Source organism: Salvelinus fontinalis, chromosome 5, assembly GCF_029448725.1.
Source record: "Salvelinus fontinalis isolate EN_2023a chromosome 5, ASM2944872v1, whole genome shotgun sequence".
In the NCBI taxonomy this organism is placed as follows: Eukaryota; Metazoa; Chordata; class Actinopteri; order Salmoniformes; family Salmonidae; genus Salvelinus; species Salvelinus fontinalis.
The window spans coordinates 33,679,156-33,702,905 of NC_074669.1; the positions used below are offsets into that span (position 1 = coordinate 33,679,156).

Genomic DNA, 23,750 nt, shown 5'->3' on the forward strand with positions numbered 1-23,750 from the left:
GGAACTAGAAGCACAAGCATTTCGCTACACTCGAATAACATCTGCTAACCATGTGTATGTGACCAATAAACATTTATTTGATTTGAAATAGCTTTGTTATTGTTATTTTATTGTGTTTTTAAAAAATTACTTTAGTTCATTTAGCAAATATTTTCTTAACTCTTTCTTGAACTGCATTGTTGGTTAAGGGCTTGTAAGTGAGCATTTCACGGTAAGGTCCACACCTGTTGTATTCAACGCATGTGACAAATACAATTCGATTCGAGTGGGTCCATGCAACTTACGTGACTTGTTAAGCACATTCTTACTCTTCAACGTATTTAGGCTTGCCATAACAAAGGGGTTGAATACTTACACTCATTTCAGCTTTTCATTTTTTATTAATTTGTAAAAATGTCTACAAACATAATTCCACTTTGATATTATTAGGTATTGTGTGTAGGCCAATGACACAAAATCTCAATTTAATCTATTTTAAATTCAGACTGTAACACAACAAAATGTGGAAAAAGTCAAGGGGTGTGAATACTTTCAGAAGGCACTGTAATTAGAATGGCTCTTGTCCCATCATAGCCCATATTAAACCTTTTTACTGATTAATCACATCATAACATATAAGGTCTGGAGTTTTACCTGGTTAGGTTATCAGATCAGGAAAAACGACTGGCCCCAGTAAAATAATTCACCACACCACTCTGGGACCTGTGGTGCCACCTCTGGTAGAATTGCAGGAAAGTAACTTCAGAACTAAAATGTGTCTCTCCACCGTGAAGTGGGGGGCCACTAAAATGTTTTGCTGCGAGGTGGGGGGCCCCCAAACTAAATCTCGCTTAGGGCCCCCAAAAGGCTAAAGCTGGCCCTGAATAAGTGTAAATAGCAGGAGGATAAAGAACATACCTTGTCTATAGATTTCCCTGCTGGGTAGACAGGCAGACTGGAGGCAGACTTCATTGACCGGTGTCATTTGAGCCACTATTATTGTGTCTGAAATGGTACACTATTCCCTATTCCCATAGAAAATAGATTGCCATTTTTGACACAGACAAAATGAACAGTTGAATTCCTTCAACATGTGACCCTTGAAAAGTATTGTGAAACATTTGACCGTTGCTCAAAACCACAATCTCAACATCTGTTCTGGACTGTCTCTGTTTTTACACTTCTGTCATGATTTCGAGTCGCTCAATGTTTTTGTTTATACGCTGACATCTCAAAAAAAAAAAATATATATCTTTAAAAAGGGCATTTTATATACATTCCACGCTTAATATTGTTGTGTGCTCAGAAACCTGTTAATGCATGATATTTATTGCTGTGTGAAATCCATATGTATACATCTGAAGGTGAATACATTGGTTCATAGCAACGTGACTAATTTAATAGCATTTTTCAGATACCATTTTTCAGATACCAGAGTTTTTCAGATACCATACGCAAATACCTGCCGTCTTACAAAATAAGACTGAATTAAAGTAAGGCATTACATTAACAACATGGATCAAGCTCATGGTAGTCTAAGAGCGAAGAGATTGTAACACGGTCACAGAACTTGTGGCATAGTAACGATGATATAAGAATGACAAAATTACATAAAGCCAGACTGTCTTAGTAGACTACATCACACAATCACAACCAGGGCCAATATTCACAAAAGATCTCAGAGTAGGAACACTGATCTAGGATCAGTTTAGCATTTTAGACCATAATGAATAAGAGGGACCTACTCTTAGATCAGCACTCCTAGTGTGAGATGCTTTACAGTATAAATACAGGCTCAGAACTGAAAACAAAAACTTCAAATCTTGACATAATCTTCTTTGTAAGGTGACACAGCTAGCACACAGTAAAGTTCAGAGATGGGACCCACACATTATGATCAACATATGACAGATCTGACTGTCTTTTCCTTTCTGCTTCCACTAAAGTGGTGGTGAGACAAAGTATCTGTCCCAAATGGCACACTATTCCCTATATAGGGCATTACATTCGACTAGAATCCTATGGGCCCTGGTCAAAAGTAGTGCACTCAATAGGGTGCCATTTGGAATGCATTTGGAATGCACACAAAGACTCAAGCACAGAAATGCAACCGTATCTGTCATTGCATAGACAAGCAAAGCCGAGAAAAATAATAGAACAAACAAAAATATAATTTTATCTGGTATCCTGCACCAGAATTATGTGCATCGGCAATTTCCCACTATATGGGAAAAAATACCACTTTGCGCTTCCATTCATAGTTCAATTTACATTTCAGAATTGAGCCTGACCTATTGCAAAAATACTGTTTTCTGTACTTTCAAAAGAACTGGACTTTGGGATTGCAGCCTAAACAACTGCAACATTTGGTTTTGGATCATTCAAGCTGTGTGTGTCCATGGGATAAACTTATGAAGAGAATCCTTCTCCCACTTCCTCTTCCATCATCTCCATCTCTTCCTCCTCCTCTTCCTCTTGTCTGAAGGAGGCTCCGGAGGGGTTGGAGTGGCTCGAGTGGCCGATGTCCAGCACCTGCAGATTGGTCAGGTGTTTGAAGGAGCTCTCCTTCACAGAGTGGGCCAACAGATGGTTGAACCTGAGAGGGAGACAGAGCAGAGGGCCGGGGGGCGGGGTCAGTAGACAGACTCGCAATATGTGATGATGACTGAGCAGATGCTTGAGTTTGATGTGTAAAACCAGCACAGCAAGAGCTGCTAACTGATAGGATGTTGTGCTTAGAGTCTGAACCAGCATATTATAAGACCCAATCCGATATGGATATTGTCCTGTAAGGAACAACACAACATGTGCTGTACACATATCAAACGCTGAGATTCAGTAACGCAGCCAATTAGAGTGCCTGTATACTATTCTTTCTATGACTCATCAGGTTGCATTCCATTCAAAGTTCTATTGAGTTAATAAGCACCCTGATACTCCCTATACTGCGTCAAGGGGAAATAAGGCCATGTTATCCGAATCAAGCCAATTTTCCACTGTCTTCAGGATGGGCTCATCTATGAGGTCCTGAGTGTCAGTGAATCCGACCCATCTTAGTTTGTAATTCACTCACTATCTGACCCAGACACTCACGCATGTGCGGGCACACTCACATACGCACACACGTTTATATCACAGACTCAATGTAAACAGATGCATGCACAGACTCAAACAGATGTGCACACACTCACACACAAATCCACCTCCCCTCCTCCACTGAGGCCATGCAGCATTCCAGATTGGCTGTAATTGGCTCAGGCCAGCAGCTCCCAGATGTGGAGGGATTTGGTGGAAAAACAAGCGTTTCTCACTGCTGTGATACTGCAGCAGCTGCTGAGGCTGAGCCCACAGCATGAAGAGACCAACAGGCCAGACAGACAGAGTGGGCTGGATGGGGTCAGGATCTGTAAAGTTCATTATCCGATAAAGCATCAATTAGACTCCTCAAAACCAAACCGACAAAAACTCAGGGCAGCATCCCAACAGTCTTAGATGCTTCCAAACTGACCTGAAAAGTCTACATGTATGTAAAAAACTGAATATGATGGAAATGGATACTAACCTAGCTACATATACTTGTAAATATTCAGATCAGTGGTAGCAAAAGGAAAGGATACAAGTAGATGAGGTGACAAGGATTTTGTTGGTTTAGAGTGTTGGGACCCAGCCCGCCCTGCAGACAAAGAAGAGATCAGAAGGGGACAGGAGGAAGGAAACTAAGAGAAAACAACTTGGCAGAGCCAAGCTGTTTTAGTTGGAAATCCAATCATTGACTTAATTTAATTAATAGGAATAGCAGTGGAGCATCAACAAGCCAAGAAACAGATCTAGACACAGCGGGGAATATCTCAAAAACTTTATCACCATGGGTTCTGTTCTGTTATATAGTCCCCCTTCCAAGAGAGGAAAACAGCCAAGAATGTCGACAGAAAGGAAATCATGACTTTAACTTTGAAAAATACCTGATTCATTGAAATAATTTACATTTCATAACCTAACCAGACAATTATGAGAGTTAATTACAATCAAGAACACATGCTGGGAAATATACATAGTGTATCTGTGTAAGGGATTTTAATGAGTACAGTCAGCGCAGAAGTAGAGCAGAAAGACAACTTATTCCGTCATCAGCTCTCTCCTCTGCATCCGTTACGTAACACTCTCCTCAGCACAGCGCAGCACACACAGACACACGCACGCACGCACTCATGTACGCTCGCACACACAAACAAACACAAACAGCACAGCAGAGTAGTCGGATCCAAACGGAAAATAAACTTAAGTAAGGATAAAGAGGGAACTATCAACCAAATATCTGTCAGATATTGACACCCTATTCCCTGTATAGTGCACTAAATTTCAGTAGGGCTCTGGTCAAAAGTAGTGCACTATATAGTAAATTGGGTGCCATTGGATGCAGCTTGGGACTCAGTGGACTATGGGATAGGTGGCTCTGTCTTAGATTTGGCATCAATCAATAGGACTTTGTTACACATTCACAACAGAGAATGAATGGAGTGATGGTAGGAGCCGAGTAGAAGGCCAGAAATGTCTCATTCAGAAACAATGCTACAGACATGAATGGAACAGTGGACAGGCGAGTGTTCTGCTGGATCTAGGAGTTAATGGGGAGGGGCAGGAGTTGAAGGATGGTTTAATTACTGTTCTATAATAACCTAAGTGAGAGTGCGTGTATATACTGGTTTGAGAGAGTGTATTCGTTTATATATGTACTGTAAGTGATTGGTACTCACAATTGAATTTAGTACACACATGAGCTGTGGGTTTGAACCAAGAAATGGGTTCAGTTCAGTGTGTGTGTGTGTGTGTGTGTGTGTGTGTGTGTGTGTGTGTGTGTGTGTGTGTGTGTATGTGTTCGTTCATTAGTGTCCAGTCTCTCACCGTAGGAAGATGCCCTTGATATTTGGAGTGCCGTCAAAGGCGGTGGCGGGGACAGTGCTGATGTGGTTGGACTGCAGGTACAGGTACTCCAGAGACTCAGGCAGGTCAGATGGAACATGGGACAGCTGGTTACTGGACAGGTCCAAAGTCTGGAGGAACACATCAATCACTGTATTTACAAAGCCCACTTTACACCATCAGAGTGCTAACCAACAAGTCCCAACAAATGAAGGACAGCGCCAACAGCCAGCTTATCACACAGAAAACCTGTAGGTGTTACTTGTGTTACCCCCCCCACCCAGTCTCACCGTCAGAGCGCGGAGCTCCATCCATTCTCCCTGGTAGATGGAGTTGAGTCTAAGCTGGTTGTGGCTGAGATTGATGTCCCTGAGCTTGGTCATGCCCTGCAGCGCCCCTTCTGGTATGGAGTTCAGCTGGTTGTCCTTCACCCGGAGGACCTGCAGGGAGCGGGGCAGGCCCAAGGGCAGGAAGTGGAGGGCGTTCCCTGACAGGTCCAAGGTCACCAGCAGACGCAGCTTCCTGAAGGCTGGATGATTATCAACATGGTCTCATTAAAATATGTACAAATAGAAAAAATAGATGCAAAAAACATTGTAGTTATAACTTTACTGTATCCGTTAGGAAATTCTTTCTGTGTCATACAGCAGGCCCAAATGGCGCAGCGGTCTAAGACACTGCATCTCAGTGCTAGAGGCGTCACTACAGACCCTGGTTCGATTTCAGGCTGTATCACAAGTGGCCGTGATTGGGAGTCCCATAGGATGGTGCACAATTGGCCCAGTGTTGTCCGGGTTAGGGTTTGGCTGGGGTAGGCCGTCATTGTAAATAAGAATTTGTTCTTAACTGACTTGCCTCGTTAAATAAAACAAATATAGACAGAAGTACTGTACAGTTCATCACAAACATGATATGTGTGCAAGAGCCACATCTCCAACAAACTATCATGGTCCAAATACACCAAGACAGTCGTGAAGAAGGCACGACTGTCTTGGTGTTCCCCCTCATGAGACTGAAAAGATTTGGCATGGGTCCTCAGATCCTCAAAAAGTTCTACAGCTGCACCATCGAGAGCATCCTGACTGGTTGCATCACCAGCTGCTATGGCAACTGCTCAGCCTCTAACCGGAAGGCCCTACAGAGGGTAGTGCGTATGGCCCAGTACATCACTGGGGCCAAGCTTCCTGCCATCTAGGACCTCTATACCAGGCGGGGTGTCAGAGGAAGGCCATAAACATTGTCAAAGACTCCAGCCACCCTAGTCATAGACTGTTCTCTCTGCTACCGCACGGCAAGCGGTACCGGAGCACCAAGTTTAGGTCCAAAAGGCTTCTTAACAGCTTCTACCCCCAAGCCATAAGACAGCTAATCAAATGGCTACCTGGACTATTTGCATTCTCCCTCTGCTGCTACTCTCTGTTTATTATCTATGCATAGTCACTTTACCTCTACCTACATGTACATATTACCGCAATTACCTCGACTAACCTGTGCCCCCGCACATTGACTCTGTACCAGTACCCTGTATATAGCCTCGCTACTGTTATTTTATTGTTGCTCTTTTATTATTTGTTATTTTTGTATTTTCTTATTTATTTATTTTTTACTTCAGTTTATTTGAGTAAATACTTTAACACTTATTATTCTTAAAAATGCATTGTTGGTTAAGGGCTTGTAAGTAAGCATTTCACTGCATGTGACAAATAACATTTGATTTGAAGAGCCACATGTCACGGATCCCTCTGGAACTTTCATTGCTTATTCCCACTGATTGTATTTGTATACATGTGCCCTTTGTCCATCATGGTGCTGTTCATTAGTGTTACAATGTCTGTTGGCTGCGTGTGAGTACCTGTGCTGTGTGTTTTGGCTTTCGTGCCATTGTGGATTGCGCAGATGATTACGGGTCTCGTCCCGTGGGTTAATCATTGGGCGCTTGTGTTATTTATTCGAGGTACTCCTCACTCTTTTGTTTTGGGTTTCTACCCTGTGTTTGTATAGTGTTTGTTTGGTCTTCGTACCCGTGCCTTTACACGGCACGCTGTAATTTGGGTAAGAACTTTTTTTTTAAATGATGCATTCCTGTGCCTGTCTCCCGAATCATTCATACCAGCGTGACACCACATATAGTTCTACTGTAGATGTACAGTATTCATGTAGATGACAGCAGAGCAAAGTACAACACAATACAACCAAACACATTACAACAAAACCTTTCCATATACTCCATATGTGGTCCAGTCTACCTTCTCTGTGTAGCTTGGGGCTGGTGAGGCGGTTGTAACTGAGGTTCAGCTCGGTCAGGGAATAGAGAAAGACCAAGTCGTTGCGTTCAATCACGTTGATAGTGTTGTGAAGCAGCATGAGAGTCTTGGCTCGGCGGGGCAGGGCCCTGGGGACACGCTCCAGCTGGTTGTTGTACATGTGGAGGGTGTGTAGCTTCTTCAGGCCCTGGGGGGAAGAGAAAACTCTTTATGTGAACATTTTCATGTTTTTATTTATTTATTTATTTACCGTTATTTTACCAGGTAAGTTGACTGAGAACACGTTCTCATTTGCAGCAACGACCTGGGGAATAGTTACAGGGGAGAGGAGGGGGATGAATGAGCCAATTGTAAACTCTAATGGCATTTCTAATGGCATTTCATAGCACATTTAAGATTTCTCATTGCTCATTTAACAGACAAAAAGATCACCATAATCATAACATCAAAACAATTGCGCCCAACTCTCTGTGGTGGTTCAACCTGACCGAACTAGCAGTCAGATCAGGCTTTATATTTAGAATATTTTTCATGGTCCTTCGAGCCATATACACCTGTGGTGATTCAACTATCTGCAGTATGTCCTATAGCCCTCTATATAAGATTGAAGTATGCCAAGTATCCTGCAGCACCTACCTGGAATGCAGCATGGTGTATGGAGCGGGAGTGTAGCTGGTTGTTGTGCAGCAGTAGGTACTCAAGGTTACGACAGGCTGTGAGAGCATTGCCAGGGATACTGCGGATACTGTTCCTCTCCAGGTGTAGCAGTATCAGACTCCGGGGCAGACCCTGAGGAACCACACTCAGGTTGTTGTTGGACAGGTCCAGATACTCCAGACTGGTCAACTGGCTAGGAGAGGAGAGGAGAGGAGAGGAAAGGAGAGGAGAGGAGAGGAGAGGAGAGGAGAGGAGAGGAGAGGAGAGGGTGACATTATATTTGATACAGGAGAGGTGAGGTTAGGTCATCACTTTATCTTTAAGCGTCATCTTATCTTCCCATGAATAGACAAATCTCACTTTTCTTTCCCATTTTGACATTTTCTCAGAATGTACCAGTTCAACCTAATCTCTCACCACTGGCTTCTCTCTCTCTCTCTCTCTCTCTCTCTCTCTCTCTCTCTCTCTCTCTCTCTCTCTCTCTCTCTCTCTCTCTCTCTCTCTCTCTCTCTCTCTCTCTCTCTCTCTCTCTCTCTCTCTCTCTCTCTCTCTCTCTCTCTCCTCTCTCTCTCTCTCTCTCTCTCTCTCTCTCTCTCTCTCTCTCTCTCTCTCTCTCTCTCTCTCTCTCTCTCTCTCTCTCTCTCTCTCACTCTCTCTCACTCTCTCTCTCTCTCTCTCACTCTCTCACTCACTCACACCACTTTATTCTCTCACATTCTCTCGCTGAAATGAACATGAGATCAATATTCATACATCGAATGTAACAAGTGGACACTCAACTCACCATTCCGTTATGTACCTTCTCAGAGTTTGCCGTGTTGTCAAGTCTATAGGTCTTTGTTTTGAATTGATGCACTCTGTAATAACCATTGACACATAATGGGCAACTGTGATAGTGTTCAACCTTGGATATATCGAATCAACTGCACTCAGGTGGAGTGACTGAATGACTCTGTCGAGCGTGTTTGTGTGTCTGAGTGTCCTACAATAAAAAGAGAGTAGTTTGTAGTTCGCAGCTAAAGTATATTTAAAAAAATAACCCTGGTGAAGGTCTTATCTATTGACTGAAACATTGGTTATAAGATCCAATTAATTGTTTGTGGAGTATTCAAGAACACCCGACACACTCTTCCTACTACAGTACGTGAAGGTCTCATTGTCCATGCCTTATATTTGCCTGTGTTGTAAAGTCTACAGTATAGGTCTTTGTTTTGAATCAATACCCTCGGGTTTTAATGTAAACATGTGGCCTCAGATATGTCGAATCAACTTTGAAGAAGAGGAAGAAGAGAAGAAGACAGCTGGACTGAATGGCTCTCTGTTGAGTGTGTTTTATTTGTTAGTGTGTCTTATTATACTACAAATTAATAGTAACAGGTCCTCCAGTACCTTAAGGTCTTATCATCCATGCTGTACTAAATCAAATCCAATTGTATTGGTCACATACACATGGTTAGCAGATGGTATTGTGAGTGTAGCGAACTGCTATCACAGTACTATTAAAATAGTACTACAGCTATTACTAGAATACTATTAGAGTACTACTATATTACCTGAAGGTCTCATTGTCCATGCCTTCGTTGCTGAGCAAGTTGTTCTGCAGGTAGAGCTCTCTGAGCCGGGTCAGGGTATCAAAAACCCCTGTCGGGATCTTCTCCAGCTTGTTACTCTGTTAACCAAGAAGAAGCACAGACACACAATCAAGCATCACATATCAGTATCACAGACAGGGAGTAATGGATTGCATGTAATCCGTTACATGTAATGGATTACAATTTTAAAAAACAGTAACTAACCTGTTATGTTACCAGCAAAAATATTGCAGATACTTTTGAAAAAAGGTATTCTTACTTCTAGGATTACTTTTAAATTCAGAAAGCATGTTTGCTAAACCACTATGATGATGTCATGACGTTGAATGACACACCAAATGCGTTTGATGAATTGCGGGAAAAGAGCAGGAATGGGCTTTTGGGTAGGCTACAGCCTAAGTCATGTCTTGCAATGGTGCGACTGCTGTCGGCATCTAAAGATTGTCCAACTTGAATAAAGTTGACGGTATGGACGACAGAAGTGGTGCAACCTATAGGCGATATGGATATCACTCATTATTGATATCTACATAGCGCATTGATGTGAATCATAGAGCTGCTCTCTCATTTAGCTCGTGGCACCTTACGGATTGTGGTTGTTGTGGAGGGCTGTTCACAAATGTATACCGTGCCGTGAAAAAGTATTTGGCCCCTTTTCTCTATTTTTGCTTATTTTTGACACTGAATGTTATCAGATCTTCAACCAAAACCTATTATTAGATAAAGGGAACCTGAGTTTACAAATAACAAAAAAATGAAACACCAAAAGTAATTGCCCCCTTACACTCAATACCTGGTTAAAGTCCAGACCTAATCCCAATTGAGTTATTGTGGCAAGACTTGAAGGGCTGAGTTAAAGCAGTTTTACATGGAAGAGTGGGCCAGAATTCCTCCACAGCGACGTGAGAGACTAATCAATAACTACAGGAAGTGTCTCGTTGGAGTCATTGCAGCAAAAGATGGCACAACCAATTATTGAGTGTAAGAGCGCAATTACTTTTTCACACAATGGGCATTGGGTGTTGCATAACTTTGTTTATAAAATGAATGAAATAAGTATGTGATTGTTGTGTTATTTGTTCACTCAGGTTCCCTTTATCTAATATTAGGTTTTGGTTGAAGATTTGATAACATTCAAAAATTCAAAGATATGTAAAGGTAGAGAAAATTCGAAAAAGGGCACATTCTTTTTCACAGCACTGCATGAGCATTTTAACTGAATAATAGTTTAATTGAAGAAGTTTAAGATGCCTATCAATCATTCTTTTTGCGACCAGTGAAAAATGTGCTCTTGCAACAACTGCATAGTTCAGATCCCAGCCTCAGGTATAAAAGTTTGAGGGAGTTACCTTCTAAACTACTCTGTGGTATTGTGCTCCATACTGTCAAAAGCAAGACCACGAGTGGGGCATTTATTGCTCAATCTAATTTGTGTGAATAAAAATAAAATCCAATAGGTAACATTGGCCATCACCATGCTCAAACTTCTGTACTTTTGATAAACTTACAAGGGGCAATCTGTAGTTGCTACATCCATTTTTGGATTTATAAATCAATAATATATACTGTACCCACTGATTCTTGAAGAATATAACTTATAAATGCCTCATGAGATTAGTTCAACTGTCACACCCCATGAGAACCCAAAATATAAGCTTGTTTTTCTCCAATGTACAATGTAAACAAACACTGCATAGACTCAAAACATGGTTTAAAAAAAATGTTGATATCATGGATGGTCAGTCCTTGCATCCATAGCTCTGTCTATTAATCTGAGAGTGGTTACATTTCTCAAGGCCCATCTCTCAGTTTTTTGCCAAACAGTGCGGTGACCGCTTTGCTATTGTTTCAACTGGATTCGCCCTTTAAACAGCTGCAAATTATCGCGATATCAAATTGTCGCCAACAAAACGTGAACAATAGGCCTATAGCAAATCCAGCATATGTCATAAAATTTTTTACTTGCAAATAATACTTTTTGGTGGTGCTCAAAGCATGCCATTCCATGAGAGCAGCATTTATTTTTCAACTCGAAGCAATGAGCCCAATTAGTCCTCCACGACAACATAATCATAAACAACAGAGTAGGCTAAAACATCCTTGGTTTTTGGGTAATGCTCAGGTAAAACAATTTGGCTAAATAGATGTCGTTCAATTGGTCATATTCCTTTTAGTCTTTTTCTAATGGCTTTTAAAGGCTAAGGGAAAAGTAATCTAAAAGTAACTGAAAGTAATCCAAAAGTTAATAGTGATTACAATTTGACAGGTAACTAGTAACTGTAACTGATTACATTTAGGAAGTAACCTACCCAACCCTGTATATAAATCAAGTTTATTTATGCATTTGTTAGATATTAGAGTACTTGGGAATATCTAGACAGTTTATAAACAGAGACCAACTTGGCCGTATGAATGGGGAGTGAGCTCTCAGGATAGGTTGTTATTGTGTGAGGGCTGTAGCTACTCAACTTGATTTCACAAGCTCACCTTCAGATGGAGGCGGTAGATGGCAGAGGGCAGGCTCCTAGGGACGTAGCGGAGGAAGTTACTGGACAAGATGAGAACCTCCAGGCTGTCAGAACCGTTAAACATGTTCTCAGGTAGCCCTGCATCTGTCAGCTTGTTGTCATGGAGATACACTGACCTGGGGTGGTTAGGACATGAGGGAATGCATGCAATTAGTGGTCTGGAGTGGAGCCACGGGGAAAGATAAGCGATGGGTGATTTGTTTTTTTTATGAATGAAGCAAAGTAATTAAATGCAAAATAACACCTACAGCAACATAAGACCTTTCTACTGTGAAAATGTAATCCTCCTATGCCCAACCAACTACCTACCTGCCCACCCTCTCACACTCACACACACACACACACACACACACACACACACACACACACACACACACACACACACACACACACACACACACACACACACACACACACACACACACACACACACACACACACACACACACACACACACACACACACACACACACACACACGCCGCTTACTTCAGTCCTGGCTTCTGACCAAATGTGTACGGGTAGATCTTCGTGAGCAAATTAGCGGCGAAATCAGCACTGACCAGTGAGGGAGGCAGGTGTTTGGGTGCTGTGGTGAGCTGGGAGGGATAAAAACAGAGGGAAAGAGAGAGAGAGAGATATTATGTTACTCTCTTCTTTTGTTTTCTCCTGTTGTACTGACCACAAAATGACCTGTATGTGCAGGCAGTGAGGGGTAATTTACGCCACACAGACAATCATCCTCAATTGACCTTGGAACATTGACGGATGAGTCAAAACAAATTAACACTTCAGTACATTTCATAACTCTTTCCCTCCCAAATTATGCCAAGAGGGAGTTTCTGCATTGCTTGAAATGGCTATGACAGGAGAAATAGGAGAAACTACTACAGTGGTAGCGAGCTTAACTTGACACTCTTGGTTTCAAAAGTGTTATTTGGCTGCCCCCATAGGAGAACCCTTTTTGGTTCCAAGATAAACTCTTTTTGGTTCCAGGTAGAACCATTTTGGTTCCAGATATAACCTCTGTGGAAAAGGTTCTACATTTAACCCAAAATGGCTCTACTTGGAACCAAAAGGGTTCTACCTGAAACCAACAAGTGTTCTTCAAAGGTTCTCATAAAAACCCTTTTAGGTTCTAGATAGCACCTTTTTTTCTAAGAGTGTAGCGTTACATAGCATTATACTCTATCTGTCCCCTTTTCAACATGGTTTATGGAAAGTAACATTAAAGTAACATGGGTGTCTTTGAAGCTTGGTTCACTGTCTGCCACCTATCCTGCTGGCAACAGCAGCACGGCTGGCAAGGATACAGCATCATAACAAAATAGAATAGAAAATAATATAAATTTCACACAGAATTGTACTTGGACACACTAAGAATAAGAGATCCAAGGTTGAAGATCCAAGTAGGGAAGGAGAGGGAAAATGTTAATTCTAGAACAACAAAATACAAGTCAGGGTCTCAACGTACTGTTGAGAGTTACAATAGTAGAATACACAAGGTGCAATTTGAACAATTTGGTTGTGCATCAGCAGTTTTTCTTTTGTTATGTCAGTCAATGACAGTCACTAAATTAGCCCATGTTGACTGGTAAGTTTGTCTAGCAGCCAGCTATCTAAAACTGTAGTAATCATGGTTGAATTACAGACCGGGGCCCCAATTGATTTTGTTAGTGGACCATTCTATACACACGGGAAGCTGTTGAGCATGAAAAACCCAGCCACGTTGCAGTTCTTGACACACTCAAACCAGTGCGGCTAGCACCTACTACCATACCCCGTTCAAAGGCACTTAAATATTTTGTCTTGACCATTCACCCTCTGAATAGCATACATACAGTGTATAAGTTACATTTTCTGACGGTTCTTTGACTTCTTTCAGACATTTGGTTATTTTGCAGTTTAGTTCAGAAAACAATTACTCTTTGAAGAGAGACACTGTGTTATGGCTTTAGCCTGAGTCATTACAACCTTAAGACCATCCATCATGTTTTTAAAATGTTAAAAATAGGACTAGAACCAAATAAAGGTGTGAAGATGGTTTCAGAGAGCTCCATGATGACCGAGCAGTACTTTTAATGAGCACAGCACACTATACTGTACGCTACTCACTCCTGGGAGACCTGATTATATATTAATGACTACCACAAGTGAAAACATGACCTGAAGAATGTTTACATGGAACCATATGCCCCTGGTTCAAGTTATGTCGCAATGACGGAAGAATAGTGATGTGTTGATTTGTTGAATGTGTAAGGTCTATGTTTACGGCTGTGTTTAGAATTAATCACCTTGTTATTGGCCAAGTACAAGTAACTTAGTTGTTCCAGCACTGTAAATCCTTCATCTTCAAGGCCTGAATACACACACAAACACACACAGACACACAAGAAAAATAGAACATGGAAAATGTTATTCAGCCTATAAACATATACAACACAGAAAATAAAGATCAGACTGATTTGTTTTAGTGAATAGACCTGGACAGCATATAAGAGAAAATAAAACAGATACGATAATCATCATTTTAATTAGGTATACATTATTAATGGAGTGGATCTAGAAGAACTAGAGCCCACACACTGGTTGAATCAATGTTGTTTCCACGTCATTTCAATGAAATTACGTTGAACTTACGTGGAATAGATTTAGAATTGACGTCTGTGCCCAGTGGTGGGCAGTCTCTTCGCCAGATTACTAAATCAAATCCAATTTCATTTGTCACATGCGCTGAATACAACAGGTGTAGTACCGTGAAATGCTTACTTACAAGCCCTTAACCACCTTTTTCTCCCCAATTTTGTGATATCCAATCGGTAGTTGCAGTCTTTTCCCATTGCTGCAACTCCCTTACGGACTCGGTAGAGGCGAATGTCGAGAGCTATGCGTCTTCCGAAACACAACCCTGCTAAACCGCACAGCTTCTTGACACACTGCTTGCTTAACCCGGTAGCCAGCCACACCAATATGTCAGGATGTTCTTGATGGTGCAGCTGTAGAACTTTTTGATGACCTGAGGTCCCATGCGAAATCTTTTCAGTCTCCTGAGGGGGAATAGGTGTTGTCGTGCCCTCTTTACGACTGTCTTGGTGTGTTTGGACCATGATAGATTGTTGGTGATGTGAACACCAAGGAACTTGAAGCTCTCAACCTACTCCACTACAGCCCCGTCGATGTGAATGGGGGCGTACTTGGCCCTCCTTTCCTGTAGTCCACGATCAGCTCCATTGTCTTGATCACGTTGAGGGAGAGGTTGTTCTCCTGGCACCACCCTGCCAGGTCTCTGACCTTCTCCCTATAGGCTGTCTCATCATTGTCGTTGATCAAGCCTACCACCGTTGTGTCGTCGGCAAACTTAATGATGGTGTTTGAGTCATGCTTGGCCACACTGTGGGGCGGTATGTGATTGGAGTGGATCTAGGGTTTCTGGGATGATGGTGTTGATGTGAGCCATACCAGCCTTTCAAAGCACTTCATGGCTACAGACATGAGTGCTATGGGTCAGCAATAATTTAGGCAGGTTACCTTGGCGTTCTTGGACACAGGTACTATGGTGGTCTGCTTGAAATATGTATTTATTACAGACTCCGTCAGGGACAGGATGAAAATGTAATTGAAGACACTTGCCAGCGCATGCTCTGAGTACACGTCCTGGTAATCCATCTGGCCCTGTTGCGTTGTGAATGTTGAGCTGTTTAAAGGTCTTACTCACATCGGGCTGTGGAGAACGTGATCACACAGTCTTCCTGAACAGGTGGTGCTCTCATGCATGCTTCAGTGTTTTTGCTTGCCTTAAAGCGCGCATAGAAGTAATTTAGCTTGTCTGGTAGGCTCATGTCACTGGGCAGCTCGCGGCTGGGCTTCCCTTTGTAGTCAGTAATAGTTTGCAAGCCCTGCCACATCCGAAGAGTGTCAGAGCCGGTAAAGTAGGCCCAAAGCAGGCCTAATGCATCCATTTTCATATCAATATCAAATTATTCCTGGTTAACAATTAAGTACCTTACTTGCAAAAATAAAATAAATTCACATGAGCACCACAATACCACAAAACCACATACAAGTTAAAGTATTGGATTCTTCACACACCACACTAATCCCATTCCACTACCCTTTCAAGCTTTTTTATTGGTGGTTTAACGAGAGATCAGCTGGCAATAATCTGGTGGCCTTTGATGGTTGCAATTGGCCATGTACTTTTTACATGTGGTTGTTTATCTACATTAGTTGAATGCACTGACTTATTTGTTTATTTGGATTCCCATTAGCTTTTACAGCAGCTACTCTTCCTGGGGTCCACAAAAAAACACAAAACACTGATACAGTAATAGACAAAATGTGGTCACACACATTTTAAATACAACAACATAAAAATAATGCAACAAAAAAATTATACAAACAATAAAACAACAAAAATGTTGTGTGTGTTAGAGTGTCTGTGTGTGTGTGCGTGTCTGTGTGTTTGTTTTTTAATCAGTTTAAATGTATTTTGACCATTTGTGTAATTGGAGATGGAAAGGAATTCATGTTATTTTTGATACAGTAATAATTCTAATAAAAACCAGGAGAACCAGTTAATTGCTCGTCAATCCAATGTTATACCTAGGAGTTTACTTTCCTCAACTTGCTCAATGGTCACACCCTTTATGTATAACTCCTGTTGAGTTGTAGGTCTTAGAGAATGTCATAAACCAAATCCAATGCTTTAAGCTTTAGATGTATTTAAGACCAGTTTATTATTAACCAACCATTCTGAAACTGACTGTAACTCCTTATTTAGAATTTCATTGAGCTCACTGGCTTTGGGTGCGGATATGTAGAGTGTGGAATCATCCGCATTCATAGTCATTCTGGCTTCGTGTAAGACCAGTGGCAAATTATTTGTAAAAATAGAGAAGAGTAACGGCCCAAGGCAACTTCCCTGAGGGACACCGCACTGTACATATCTGATGTTAGAGAAGCTTCCATTGAAGAACACTCTCTGGGTTCTATTGGATAAATAACTCTCCAACCATGTGACGGCAGGTGATGTAAAGCCATAGCTAGTGAGTATTTTCAATAACAATGTATTATCAATAACATTAAAGGCTGCACTGAAATCTAACAATACAGCTCCAACTATCATCTTATTATCCATGTATTTTAACCAATCATCAGTAATCTGAGTCAGTGCAGTACAAGTTGAGTGCCCTTCTCCATACGCATGCTGAAAGTCAGTAGTTAACTTGTTTTCTGAAAAATAGCATTGTATTTGGTCAAACACAATTCTCTCCATCAGTTTACTAAGAACAGGCAGCAAACTGATTGAGTGGCTGTTAGAACCAGCAAAGGGTGCTTTACTATTTTAGGCTCATCATTATTGACGGATAACAATTGTTTTTCCTTCTCTCCCACACTAACTTGACCTAATTCAAAACAGCAATCCTTCTCTTTCATTATGTCATTATTATTGTTCAATGTTGCAATTTCCCTTCTGAGTCTTTCCACTTTACTAGTAAAATGATAACTGAAATGATTGGCAATATCGAAAGCTTTTGTTATAAATTACCCATCAACTTCAATGAACGATGGAGATTAATTGGGTTTTCTTCCCATGATATAATTTAAGCTACAGTACTCCAAAGACTTTTCCCATAGTGTTTTATTTCATTTATCTTTGTTTGAAAATATAATTTCTTCTTCTTTTTGTTAAGTTTAGTCATAACATTTCTCAATTTACAGTATGTCAACCAATCAGCTGAGCAGCAGGTGGTGGTGTACTGGCCACAGCTACTCATATATAGACTTACATGAAAGCAAGCTTTGCTTTTATACTTACAAGACCATCCTGCTTGATTGAGCGAGCTGTTTTGTCTTGTAGTAATGTGGTGCCAGCCTGTATTTCCTTAACCCTTTACACTCATGGGAATTAGCCTATGGATGGGGCTAAATGTAAATGTTTCTATCAGAAGAAATATGAAAAGCATATGCATAATAACAATTGAAAGGGAACAGTTTCGAGATTATAGGAAAAGTATTAGACCAAAGGTGAAGACACAACAATTCACCTGACAAGACCGAATCCAAACATTACACTGTTGATTTTCTGTGAATTTTAAATTAACTGTACTTTTCGCTGCATTTATTGATAACCAAATCTGAAAATACTCTGGATACATTCAGTAACATGATAAGAATATTCTTGAAAAATGTGTGGTAGGTGCAACATAAGGATTTGAGTTAGAAGACTAACTGGTGTCTCCAAGTGGCCGCATACTTATCCAAAGTGTGGACAGTTCCTAAGTAATTTCAATGCACTTTTATGACTCAAAGAAGAGTCTTCAATTACAATGAGCTTTTTTGAGCTCTCCTATCTGTGCCGTTGAGGAACTAGAGCAAACTCAATAGTAGTTGTTTTGTTTGAAATACAACCCTGAATCACCGCCCTCACACAATTACTGTTGTTTACACAATCCAAAAATGTCCTTTATAAATCACAATCTGGGTCTGGTGGGTATAATTTGAAAGCCTGTTCTATTGCCAACATGAGTTGTAAAGTATAAATTATAAAATACGATATTACACTGTTAGGCTTTGACAATGCAATTCAGGGAAACAGATCATTTTGGTGGGCATAGAAAAGAGTCATGAGTGCATTCAGGTGCGTGTGCAGCAGAAAATTCTCTTTACAATAGACAAACATAAACTCATTCTGTTCAGAACAACTAAGGGTATGACGGCATGTCATCTTGTAACTGTACATCAAACATAGTGATCATAAACGTTGACACTGTATATGATATGAGTTTTATGGTAGCTAATTTCCCACCAACATTGGACACCCCCTAACTTCGGACACTCTCTAGCGGTTAGAGGATTAAATCACCTCGAGTTCAACATTTAAATGGGCTGGAAAATAACAGTAAGTTTTGCGACTGAAGACACCCTTCTAGCTAGCTGACCACCAATTTTAATTTCAATTTATGTTACTTAAGTAATATATATACATGTACTATATATACACATTTTGTGGGACACTGTATATTGGAAGATTCGACTGCGCAACAGACCATACTTCATTTAATATCCAATTTTTTACCTCTGAAATATAGCTAACAGATTTCAGGCAAGTATTTATTTTTTTCACTGGAAGGCTAGCAAACTAGCCAACTATCTAGTAAACACTTCAGATACGAGGTTGGGGTGTCTTTTTTTGAACAAAATTAAACTGATATATCTTGTAATTGAACAAAATAGTACGGTGGCCAATAACAGGAGACCGTATGCCGATAATACGGGTCATATTTTCTTTGCTAAACCGCTTATCAAAAAGCTGATAGTAGTATTTCCACTGAAATTTCAAACATGCTAATTGCTAACCCGTTAGCTAGCATTTTCACAACACCAATAATCACAAAACATTGATGGCTTGATCACAAGATAATACTGTTGAAGGTAATATATTTCTTAAACGCTGTTGAATATGCGTGGACTGTGAGGAGACACACGAACACACAGGCACACTTTAATGCACACAATTATTTTGTTGTATTGTTTTTATTCTTTTTTGTTGTGTTGTTTATATATCGTTTTATTTAAAAATTGTGTGACTGTCCTTGTCTATCAGTGTATCAATGTTTTGTGTTTTTTGTGGCCCTCAGGAAGAGTAGCTGCTGCTTCTGCAAAAGCTAAATGGGGTTTAGAATAAACAAACAAAGCAGTAAAATAGCTGGAGGCTCCGATTCGACATCGAACTAGACAGTGAATCCCAGAGAGAACAGGACACTAACAGAGCTCCCACAGTTTGTCGTCAACAAATTGAACAACTTCCAACCATACTAAATGTCTGTCTGCATCTCCCCTAGCTACTTTCAGATCTCTGTCCCCTTAAGTCCTTTGTTATTTTCATTTGATTCTCTCTATGTCCCTCTGTTTGGTTTACCTTGCGTGATCAGACTAATGTTTGTCTGTCTGTCACTTTCTCCCTTGGCTATTTTCAGATGAAATGTCTGTCTCTCTCAGTTTCTGTCTGGTTTACCTAGCTCTCTCTAAGTCTCTGTCTGGTTTTTACCTTGCGTGGTCAGACAGTTGTTTTGCAGGTTTAGTGTTTCCAGCTGCTGCAGACGTGTCAGGTCCTCAATGGTTACTACCTCTATCTGGTTGTTCTGAGACGAAGAGGAGGCAAAAGTATTATTGGCAGAACAGCAACGCTTCATTCATTCATTTTTGATTGACTTAGAGAAATGTAATCCTACCCTGGACATGTCCAGCCCTCACTTATGTGCTTTAAACCTTAAATCAGTCCTATGAAGAAAGATCTATCGGGTTTTAGGTGTGTGTGACCCACCTGTAACAAGATCTATCAGGTATTGGGAGTGTCTGTCAATTCTGACTGATGTATCTAATGGATGTCTGAGACCCAACTGTAGGGAGAGAATGTGGGTGTTGTGTTGGGTGTGTGTGACCCACCTGCAGCGAGAGAATGCGTGTGCTCTCAGGCAGCTCACTAGGAAAGTCCATGAGGTCAACCCCAGCACAGTCCACCGCTCCCTCTGTACAGGTACATTCCCCTGGACATACAACTGGCTCGGCGTTCACTACAGCCGGGACTGTAAAGGTCTCTATCTCTGGCTCTGTCTCCTCCATGGGTTCTTCCTCCTTCTCCTCTTCATTCTGGGGCTCCAGAGGAGGCTGGCAGTGTACCAGAGCCCAGGCCAGGAGCAGCACACTCAGGCCCTGAAAGAGAGACCTCCTGGGGCTGGCCATGTCTGCTGGTCGTACCTGGTGGTCAAGCTACCTCAGATACCTCAGCTGCCCAGAAGCACCAATGATCAGAGGGGTCTATATAACAGTGTGATAAATCAATGAATGGATATATATATATATATATTTTTTTTTTAACTATAATCAGTACCCAAGGAAAAATATTTCCTATTTTCTTTTACAGCTTTACAGAGGATTTCAAGCAATGGTTCTAAAGAGGCAAGTGCTATTGAGACAGAAAAATAGATGACCAAACATAAAAGTGTATGTGTGTATATAGAATAGGTGGCTCATAGGACATGAGATTTAAAAAAAAGAGTGTGTGTAAAAAAGAAAAGTTGGTTACATTGTCAGAACAGCAGGCCTCCTGGCGAAACAGCAGGCTAACGAGGACAGAACGTGTATTGTCTGGGACAAGATTAAACCGTCTGCTTTTGTGTTGAAAATGTTTAGCGATAGACATTATGTTCCTATTTTGGCGTATTTAAAAAAATCCATTCTCTCATTTATTGTGACGATCATATGGGTTGACCTACAGCACGTTCTCTATACTGTAACTTCTTTCTATTTTCCATTTTTGTTTCTATTTTTGTTGAGTGAAAAATGTACAAAGTATGTTGTTGTTTTTTAACAATAAAAGCATTATAATGGTGATGTTATTCTCCCAGCAGGCAGAAAGTGTCCCAGTAGAGAAAGTGTTTTGGTCCTATGGCCAGTCAGTAGAAAGTTCCAAACAGGGGCTGTGTGTGTGTGTGTGTGTGTGTGTGTGTGTGTGTGTGTGTGTGTGTGTGTGTGTGTGTGTGTGTGTGTGTGTCGCTACCACACCACCAGCCAAGAGCCTGTGTGTGCCAGACCCGGAGCCTCACAGTGTGTGTGTCTGAACACCAGCCAAGTGTCTATGTTCACGTCAGATAAAATAAATACAATTAAAAACCATGCAAACCTACACATGTGATCCTGAGTATATCTCCACACACGTACCAGACACCACGACTGTAACAAATGGAGCATATTCAACCCCACATGCATAATACTACTCATAAACAGATATCATGTTCTCATACCTACCTAAAGGACTCAATAAAGCTAAAAAATAAAATAAAAAACACAACAACATTGAATCAATGACTCACAAGCTGTCAAAAATATATATTTTTATACAAGTTGTAGGTGAGTCTGTAAAAGTTCATACACATCTGGACAGCTGTACAGCTTACTATTATTCACACACTGCCACTCAGTCCATATACAGACAGTCCTTTTCTAATATAACGGCATATGATTGGTGGCACGTTACCAATTCATACATAGCCAGTCCACAATACATAGCACATATATAATATAGATACCTACATAATTACAGCATATCTATACAATACATGCATTCTTTACCTTCTCTGATGGAGGGAGGTTAGCAGTGACAAAGGTAGTCTGGTGTCCAGTCGAACCAGAGACAATCACATAGCAGGATAGAGAGGAGCCACAGCAACTCCACAGTCACTTCAGATCACAGATCCCTACCAGATGTAATAGGAGAGTGGGAGTGACAGAGGGAAAGTTCAGCGAAAGAAGGGGAGAAGAAAAGATAGAAGAGGAAAATCTGTGAGCTGAAGGACAGCCAAAAGCACAAAATTCTTTGCTTTTAAACTTTTCTTTTTTTCATGGTCTGAGACAGGTCTTTTCCAATCCCCATATAATAATGAGGCCATTTCATGTTGCAATTAGTTTGTTCTGTAGAAAGAACGAAAAGGGGACTTTTTAAATTTCCGTTCTGATTTAACAAGGATAACTTTCATATTGCTCATGAATCAACATGGATTAGTATCACAGTGAGACTATCTTGGACCGAAAGTATCTTGGATGTAGTATCTTGGCTGATGCGGAATCATACATTCCCTGTTTTTCTTTGAGCCAAGTACAAAAAGAGAGCTATCATGAACCAGTGAGCCAGGGGTGGCAGTACCATTGTGTTATTAGCAATTTGTTCCCTCAAAGGCCTACAAATCCTCTCAATATATAATGTCGAACAACTGCAGAGCCTGAGATGAAAGAAAGAAAAGCTTTACTAAAAATGAATGAAAAATTGCAACTGACCACCAAAGGGGAACCAATATCATATGAGCTTATGAACTTATCAGCATTAGCATTAAAGTATTTCGAGAGAACTCATATAATTCCAGCTTGTCTTAAAATGATATTTGTTTTGAAGATGACATTTCGTATAGACAGGAAACAAGAGTCTTCCAAAAAACGGCGACAGACAGGATGTGTCATAATAGCACACACGTTCTGCATAAGGTCCCTCTCTAGTCTGTGTGTACGTCCCGTATGGCACCCTATTCCATATAGTGCACTACTTTTTATCAGGGCCCATTGGGACCTACTGTATATTAGAGAATAGGGTGCCATTTGAGAAGCAGCCTATACCTACCATCAGATGCTATGCTATCTTCTTTCGGTAGACATTTCTTTGTATCACAAATTATGTTAATTCCACCATCAGCAGGCCTGTCTTTCCATATTCCCTCTGACACGTCTCAGAGGATATTCTGGCTAAATTATGTCCCATTTGAAGGCAAGGCTCTCATAATATTAGATCATTAAATCAGGATTTTTTTTAAACAATACAGTACACACTAAGAAAAGAGGGTTCCTCAAAGGTTCTTTGGGAAAGATGATGGTTCTATGTGGAACCATAATGACTCAAATAACCCCTTTGAGCCCTTCAATGGTTCTTTGCAGTTCACAAAAGGGTTATTGGCTCTTTTAGGGCCATGATACATTGGTAATTTTTGGGGGCAATATTGCCAAGCAATTTAGCTGGCATAGGAGTTTGGTATGAGACACTGGAGCACTGATGCGCAATGAGCAACATGGACTTGAATAATAGACTTCATATATCAACTTGAAACTGAACACAGTATGTATGTATTAACGTATCATGATAAAATAAGCAACATATGAGACATGAATGGCCAACATTTTACTCCAACATTGGAGTTGATTTTCTCTCGCTTGAGCTCAAAAACAATCGCCATTTATTCCTAAATATTTATTCCTAAATATTTT

General features: G+C 40.8%; 1 protein-coding gene across 1 annotated transcript; it reads right to left on the reverse strand.

Annotated features, from left to right (window-relative positions):
- Window positions 1-470: 470 nt before the first annotated feature.
- LOC129855495 (podocan-like) lies at window positions 471-22,182 on the reverse strand. Its single transcript, XM_055923215.1, has 13 exons — window positions 22,074-22,182; window positions 21,629-21,674; window positions 20,388-20,729; window positions 19,990-20,083; window positions 14,234-14,298; window positions 12,429-12,538; window positions 11,900-12,056; window positions 9,374-9,489; window positions 7,800-8,013; window positions 7,146-7,350; window positions 5,190-5,428; window positions 4,882-5,030; window positions 471-2,575 (listed from the first exon to the last, which is right to left on the reverse strand). The coding sequence occupies exons 3-13, from the start codon at window positions 20,682-20,684 to the stop codon at window positions 2,389-2,391; spliced, it is 1,833 nt and encodes a 610-aa protein (XP_055779190.1). The 5' UTR covers window positions 20,685-20,729; window positions 21,629-21,674; window positions 22,074-22,182; the 3' UTR covers window positions 471-2,388.
- Between the last annotated feature and the right edge of the window lie 1,568 nt (window positions 22,183-23,750).